Here is an 8,458-nt window from a genome sequence, read left to right as displayed (position 1 = left end):
TCATTTTTATAAATTGTGAAAACGGGCAAGTGATCACTTAAATCAGTAATCAAAATGCCACCCATTACCTCTGTGTTTGTTATATTTGTAAAACTATTATCAATTATTGTAGCACTGTGAGTTGTGATTCTTGTAGGTTTAGATATCAATGGATAGAGATTCAAACTATACATTGAATTTATAAAAGTACCAATATTATTTGAGTTTGTTTTATTACCCAGACCAATGTTAACGTCTCCACATAAGAAAATTGTTTTATTTGAAGACCTTTCCAGTAGTTCCATAATTTGATCTGTGAATACATCTGCACTTGAGTCAGGTGATTGATATACACAACTTATTATTATGTTTTTGGAATTCACATTTATTATTTCAACTGTAATTGTTTCCATAATACCATCTATACTAATTGACATTTTACTTATTATTTTACATTTTATTCCCTTATCAACAAAAAGAGCCACCCCTCCACCTCTTCCATTGTTTCTATTCCCATAATACAGTTCATATCCCTCAATGTAAACACAGTCCAAGTTATCCTCATTCATCCGTGTTTCTGAGAGGGCTATAATACTAAAATTTATGGTTAACTGTTTCAAATAATCTGCTACATTAGATAAATTGGCATTTATACTTCTGCTATTAATGTGAATAAGATCACCACCCGTCATTTAAATATTAAAATGCTCTTTATTGTAATATTCACAGTCTTTATTTACCAGAAATTTTTTTGAATCAATCACCCCATTTATATCATATATTTTAGATTCTGAATATGTGTTCGTATTTTAGTGTATTTTTCCATTTGTCTGTATCTTTTACTTATTCCTTTTTGTACTAAATCATTTTTGTCTTTTAATTTTGTTTATTTGTCCCCTCCTGACCTCATCTAAATCCTTCCAAGTCTTCCAACTCCTTTACCATTTTAGCCTGTGATCCCTCCCTTACTCTGATCCAGATATTTCCGTTTCTTGTCCAGGTCACTATTATTTTTTTCTGTTTTTTTAACATTCTTGCTTCACAAACGACTTTTCCATTTTTTTTTCCGTTAAATGTTCATTTGTGTAAACATTTGTTTCTTTCAGTTTTTTAGCTTGCATTATTAAATTATTTCTTGCTTTTCTACTGATGAATCTAATAACTATTGCTGGTTTAAGTTTATCTGCTCTATTTGGTAAAGTGTGACAAATGGAAATGTCTTCAGGTTGAACCTGAATGTCTCTGCCCTGCAAAAAGGTCAGTACTTGATGCTCCAATGTTTTTAGCTCTTCTCGTGAAGAATCCTCTGTGGTGATTGTGTTTGTTGTAGCCTGTGCATAGGGTCTGTGTTTAATTTCAAGTCCAGTAATTACCAAGTCATCTCTTYGTGTGYATTGTTCCAGATCATCTACTTTTTCTCAAGTTCAGCTATTTTTGTCTCTGAATGTAATTGCAATCTTCAGTAGTTTAACTTCCTCAACTAGACCGATCAAAAGTTGTTGCTGTGATGCCAGCTTTGAGATCTCAGCACTCATAAAGTTCAGTGACCTTTTAATTTCCTTTTTTGTCCACAGTGTTCTCCAAAGGGTCCGATCCCCGTCCCTGCCCGTCACGTTTCAGCATGGCCCACACAAAAGAGCCTGGCGATAGTTTCTCCCGGGCCCGATGTTAATAATCCTAGCCCATGGGTTTTCTTACCAGCTAGCCGCTCTCTTCCACCGTCAGCTCGCCAAAATAGCCGCAGTCCGCTGATCGCTCTCTGGCTAGCTGCTCCGCTTCAGGCCTCTCCTCTCCACCAGAGCAGTTTTCCCAGCTCCACTCTCCCCCAGTCGACTTTCAGGTGGAAGCTTKGAGGCGAAGCCGCTTATTGTTTCATTCAAACCACGTGTTTACGGCTTTCCTCGCCCAGTGGGGCAGAGCCTCAGTCGACGTAAGCATCCAGGAAGAATTTAGTCCACAGCTCAAGGCCATGTAGGGGAGTTGGCAGACAATTTTAAAGACTATTTTAAAGGTGACGCTGAGGTTGACTTTTTTTAATTATTCCTTTTTACAGATAATCTGATAAATAAAATAAATACATTTACTTTTTAATACAAAGAAAAAATAATGATATGAAACACTGATTTCTGATTAAGTTAATAATTAACTAAATCTGCAGTTTGACAGCTGCACTTCGTAAGACTTCTTGAAATAAAGAAAACTTTTCAGGTTAACAAGATTAATTGTCCAACATATTCTGATCTTGTTTAGTTTATGGGTCTCAAAACAAGGTCAAAATACATTTTAGCTGATATAAGACTGTAAAACTTGGCCAGAGGAACATTTATCTGCAGTAAAGTGACTCTACTGCTCAAAAACATTCACAGACCAGAAGCACTCGGAGAGTTCAAACCTCCACCAAGACCAGTTTCCTCCATCCTGTAAGAGTTAATGCACAACAGCAGAGATGAAACACATTTGCTGAATAAGTTCTGACGTAGTGAACATTTAAGCAGCAGTATGCACGGGGTTTCTTCTCTGTGGAGTCCAATGTGAAAAAAAAATAAAGTCAGACTGGTCACCTGACGTTATTCATGGTCAAACTGGTGTGGGATTAAGCTCCTAAGTTTTCATCAGTCACATTTCACCATGTAAAACGTCTGTTTTATCTCCTTGTATGAGTTTGTAATGGTTTGACTCTCTTTATAAATTGCTTCCTGGTACAGTCGGCTCATGAAGCGAGTGGGTCAGCGCGACAAATATTATCTCGCCGCTGGTCTCATTTAAATAATAAAAATGAAGAAACAAACAAGAACAAACAAACAAACAAACAAACAACCTCCGAGTCTGGAGTGCACCGCACCTGAGCGCGTCAGTCCTCTTCCTCGTTCTTCATCGATCTGAGTACAAGCCTACCGACAATGTGGTGTGTTTGAGGAAATGGGGAAAATAGGTTTTATGTTGCAGTCGTACACTTCCTGGTCACAAAACATTGTCTAAATGCGCATCAAATGCGTAAAAATGTGCACATTATGGCAAGACTTATTCATCATTACATTTGGTTTTAACATTACTTTTATAAAGTCCGTGCTGTGTAATCCAGTTCAAATGACCACTGAACGCTCTCACTGTTTTTTACAGAAGCCCTGTGAAAGCATCACAGCTTTGCCGATCTCAGACGATTAACAGGAAAAAAATTCCTGTATCCGCATCGTGATCCGGAACATCACCAAAATTTAATGATGTGTTACTTGGCCCAGTACACACGTGATGTAAATGTCAWGACAATATGTACACAAGTTTTTGAGTAATGTTGTCCACAGTCAGGTTGACCAACAGACCGAGCGACATACGCGACCGAAAACATTACCTCGCCGTTGGCGGAGGTAACTAAACAAGCTTCACTTTAAACCTGGTCAGGACCAGGTTAGTTTCAGAGCACTTGTTATATTGTCCCATACAACCGATTCAAGACTTAATTAATTCAGGTTTACACCAAAATTCCAGCTTAATCCTTTATCCTAGACTCGAGCAACAGGCCTCAGGTCAGGCTATTGTTGACCTGACGGTAGTATCTACACATCTCTCCTTTTATAAGGTTATTGAAATGTTGTACATTGTCTCTGTGTAAAATAAATAAATAGTAAACAGTAAACCAAAACAAAAGTGATGGGAACATTGAAGAAAATATGGACAATGGATATCCACTGCCACATAATTTTTGTCACTGAACTCAGCACTCCTTTTTTGTTCATTTTGTTTCCAAAAACGCCTTTGAATGAAAAAAGGTTTATAATGCAGCTTAGAGGRTTTTGTTTTGCTTCTTTTAAGTCTGAGATATTCCATAGTTAGGATTTTGTTTTTAATGTGATTATGAATACAATAGGGTGCATGGGTAATTGTTTTATATTGTATACCAGCCATTTGAATCATACTAAAAAAGATTTTAAAAAATCCACCTTTCCATGGGTTCAGCGTTCACAAGCATTGCCGTGAACTTTGCGGATGTGAAGCATTTAGTAAGATTGCAATAGAAAATGTGCCCAATATTTTACCACTTTGTATCACCAAGTAGTCCTCAACAGTCACAACCCTGTGAGATTACTATACCTTAAGACCTCTAGTGAAGACTGTGAAGAATGCAACCTTGCTCTGAAGCTCCTAAATTTTACACGTTTGCACCCACCTGATCTTGACTCATTTTCAGAACATGCAGGGGAAGAGTGCCTCTTGCTGCCAGGTCAGGCAGGTGGCGCTTACGAGAGTAGTAGTCCTCAACCTCTTTATCTGCTGCAGAAAGACAGAGAATTGAAAAAGATCAGACAAAAACACAACAGGAGGTGAAGAGGAGGTTCGTTTGRAAGGGATGGAGTGGGGGATTGGATCAAGTGGAAAACACTGCACACAAAACAGAGAGAAGTGCCAGTGGAGCCATCTGGGTTTCACCTTTGAGGGGAATAGAAAACAGTGGCAAAGTGTCACAATTTACATGCTTGGCACAAAACATTCAGATATCCAGACTTTATCTGTGATTCTACAGGCAGAACTGGCTGTGGGAGCAAACTTTTCAAAGTTTGTGAAAAACAAAGAAAAACAACCAGACATAGAGGAAGACATACACGGACACATGCTGGAAAGCTAATGTTGCGTAATCTGGYCATCCTTGACAGCTGCAAGTGCTTTAACATCAATGAGTGGTTGTGTTGYCCTCCCTCATGTTTGCTAACAGGAGTACATGCAACCAGAGGCAGATCAAGAAGACAGGAAAACACCTCCTGACAAAACAGAGTGGAACAGGAAGTGCACAAAGTCATGCCACAGAACATGTAACACATGCAGAAAGACTGCTCGGTGTATTCACACACACATGGTAGCATACATTTATAAAACTTTACCAGACATCTTGTCTAAAAGTCTGAATGAAAGTCTGTGAATGTCGGAGGCATGGCATTATTAACCATYGGACTGAATTAGAGGAGATCGCAAGGGGAAATAAAATACACAGAACGCTCCAACTTGAGAAAGTCCTTGACGMCTTTTTGCGACTGATCCTGTCTTTWATAAAGCTCATAACACCTGTGCATATTTCATTAACGCGACATCCCCTCTGGCAGGCCATGGGTGCTTTCTACAAACCAATTCATTATGAGAGATAACAAAAACAAGATGTTCATTCACCGTGTTACCACAGAGTGAATGAATAACTCGTCATACTGTCCTGCGTCGCAACAGTTTAAATGGTTTCTGTTCAGTCGGATAGCAATTTGCATTAATAAGCAGCAGCATTATTCTCTTTTATTATCTGAACAATGAAACAATGAAACTGCTCCTCTATCTTTCCTCTTCCACAATCCAAAATGATCTGTCAGTGTGCACACACACACTGAGCAACACAAAAAGGCAGCATAGCCTTTTGGCTATTTTCTACAACAAATAATTTGCTTTGGAAGCAGAAAGGAAGTTGGTACGACTGAAGGATATTTGGGTTTTAACACTCTCTCTGGTGGGTTTTTATACTATGACAACTGAATTCATTTAGCTTTAGTTTAATACTAAAAAAAATGTTATCTTCATTCTTGCAAGCTTTGTTATAGAAAGACAAATTCAGCTGCATCTTTCAAATCTGTTTGACTGCATACAGTCAGGAAAAATGAAGTCCACTCTGTRATTCTAGGGTCTTACATATCAGGACATATTACAAATGATCTGGACTATCCCAGATTGTAAAATTATTTAAATCTGACCTTAAGTTGACAGCAGATGTCCGATGTTATTATGTATTAAGTACAACAAAAATAAGGTCCACCCTTTCTGTTCCAATGGGATTCAGTGGTTCTGTATCGACCAAGCTCTTCATTAAATCTATTCATTATCTTCAGTGTGACCACCTTTATAAATACAGATGTTAGTGGCATTTTGTAGCTCTGAAGCATATAGGTGTGTTCACATGAGGCTAAATAGGAAAGACATCAGAGCTCAGAGGAGTGACGGCTGATGCCCATCAATCTTAAAAGAGTTAAAACTTATTTTCAAGTAGTTRGAGTTCATTGTTCTGCAGTGAAAATATTATTTACAAATAGAAAACATTTACTGGAACATCTAGTCTTCCCAGAAGTGGATGTCCCASAAAATGTTCCCCAAGGTCAGAAGGTGCAATAATCAAAGAAATAACAAAAAGKGGGGGGTTAATATCAGACATTCCAGGCCTCAGTTAGCAGGTTGTAGTTTAAAAGATCATGTTAGGAGGATTAAAAAAAGACTTAACAAGTATGGCTTGTATGTATAACAAGTTTAACAGATACAAGCCTTTTCTTTTTAAAAGAGCATGGCAGAACATTAAATTAGCTAAGCTGTATCTGAATAAATAACATTCTCACTCCTGACTCGTCAACATATTGACGCTTTTCCAAAGTTCCCACTGGGTCTTAATTTGACGTGTCAGGTGACCCCCTCGCGTCAGTCTTTGACGCCCGCGGCTTCTCCAGGTTGCACCACCACCACGTCTTTGTGTCGGGGGTCTGAGGTTAACATGAGGTATCAGGATTAATGGTTAAGTTTAGGTAGTGGGGTCAGAGATAGGATGTCTACAGAGAATATTAGGTAATTTTAGGCTTTGGAACACGTAGTTCACGTGAATTTCCTACATTTTCTAAAAAATGGTTAATTTTAGGTACTAGGGTCAGGGACAGGATGTCTAAAGTGAATAAAGGTAATTTTAGGCTTTGGGACGGTAGTTTTTGTGCATTTTCTACACTTTCAGAGTTTATGACAACAGTTTCCACCCCATCTCGTCAAAAAAAAAAAAAAAAAACGCAAGGGGAATACCTGATGTGTCAAAATCGGACGCAGAGGGAACTTTGGAAAAGCGTCAATATGTGACGACTCGGGAGTGAAAATGGGTTGGAAYGAACCACAAGACTTCTGGAATAATATTATTTGAACAAATAAAGGTTTGGATAAACTTTAACAAGATGTAAGAGGTTGGATCTTGCTGACATAATTGTAAATGGTCTCTTTCTCATGGAGTATTCATTGTCAAAGACAAACTGTGGGGAAGAAGTCCTCYCAGCATACGTCCATGTCTCTGCAACTCGTAGAAGTAGCCACTACACAGCAACAAACCAGTTAATAAAGTGATTGTATATTTTCAGCTGATGATGGATGAGTTGGAGGAAGAGTTGGTATTTCTGCTGTTAACCAAGGAGAAATTACATTTTGCATATTTAGAATGAGGACACTTTCATCATTTCCAACATACAGTGCGAGAACTTGTCATGCTTTCACATAGGCCTATATCTTTTTTAATTTGTTTTTGTTTAATAATTTCTGTAATGTTTTGTGTATTTTTCTACACTTGAGGTTAGATTTGAAACAAGGAAGATAATTAGGTAAAAAAAAAAAAATTCTTGTGTCCCAACATGTAAAACCTTGGAACTAAGCCACAGTTGACTTTTTTCCATCACTGTATTTGTCCTGTAATGTTGTCTGGCTTCTGCAATGTAGAGAAAACTGATGGAACAAGTTGGAGATTTTCATCTTTCACTTTGATTGCATGTCAGCAGTGAACTTGGCCAGTCATAAGATTACACAAGCCTTAARAACTATTTAAACTCAGAACAGATGTGTTAATCTCAACACAAACTCAGTCAAAACCCACTATAATGTGTCTATATAAGGACGACACATTTTGTGTTCAGTTTGACACATTTACTGTGCTGATTGTGTCCAGTTGTTTRAATAGAACAACACAAGATGTGTTTAGTTGATGCTAACATAGAAAAGGTGTTAACAATAACACATTTGTTTTGAGCATTTCRCTTGCAGAAATATGAGGTGAATCCTCATTACGCAGCAGAAATCCAGAGGAGCATCATGAAATCAATATCAAGCTAGGCTGGGCGAAAAAAAACACCTAATGCACTGACACAGTTCATGACAAATACTAGCTGTGTTCTTTAAGTAGAAACAAAAAAGKCTGAAATATCATTGTCTCATTGGTTCTTTTAGATGACTCAAGTGGTTTTATGATATATAGGGGCTGAGAAATGGAAACGTTTTGATTTTGATTCAAAGTGTTCTTGATCTACTCATGTTTACTCAAATGGGAGCCTTCAGATTTTTCCGGAAGACATCAGGGGATTCTGATGTTATCAGTCCATGAAATGGATGTTATTAAGCGTTATCAGTCCCATACAATGGCTTCAGAATGTCCCTACTGTGCCTTCTAGCCTTCATACTATGCCGACAGTGCCTCCTAGTGGGTTAATGTATCAATTACAATGAATGTGTTTAAATAGCCAAAACATATTTTAATAAATTGTTTGCCCTGTCTGAACCCTGGTCTTCCACTCTCTGGTCCAACGCTCTACCCATTGCCCCATTGGAAGACCACAATATACAACCGTTGGGGGGCTGTGTCTTTAGCGTTAACCATGTCATTTTCTCTAAAGTTAACCTTAGTGGTTTTATGTCTCATATTAACCAGACAGTGGTTTTATGC

At 38.0% G+C, this 8,458-nt stretch overlaps 1 protein-coding gene across 1 annotated transcript in view; it reads right to left on the bottom strand.

The window, feature by feature from the left end:
* Positions 1–4,126: 4,126 nt before the first annotated feature.
* Positions 4,127–8,458, bottom strand: part of LOC106534084 (protein shisa-6 homolog) — a gene marked incomplete in the record, with an annotated part of 12,400 nt that continues 8,068 nt past the window's right edge. The window contains 1 exon segment of the mRNA XM_014030595.1: positions 4,127–4,248. Within this exon segment, the coding sequence (XP_013886049.1) occupies positions 4,127–4,248 (122 nt within the window).

This window comes from Austrofundulus limnaeus, unplaced genomic scaffold (genome assembly GCF_001266775.1).
Source record: "Austrofundulus limnaeus strain Quisiro unplaced genomic scaffold, Austrofundulus_limnaeus-1.0 Scaffold1088, whole genome shotgun sequence".
NCBI classification, from domain to species: domain Eukaryota; kingdom Metazoa; phylum Chordata; class Actinopteri; order Cyprinodontiformes; family Rivulidae; genus Austrofundulus; species Austrofundulus limnaeus.
Note: the sequence above shows the minus strand (reverse complement) of the source record. Positions and strands in the feature narration are given on the sequence as shown.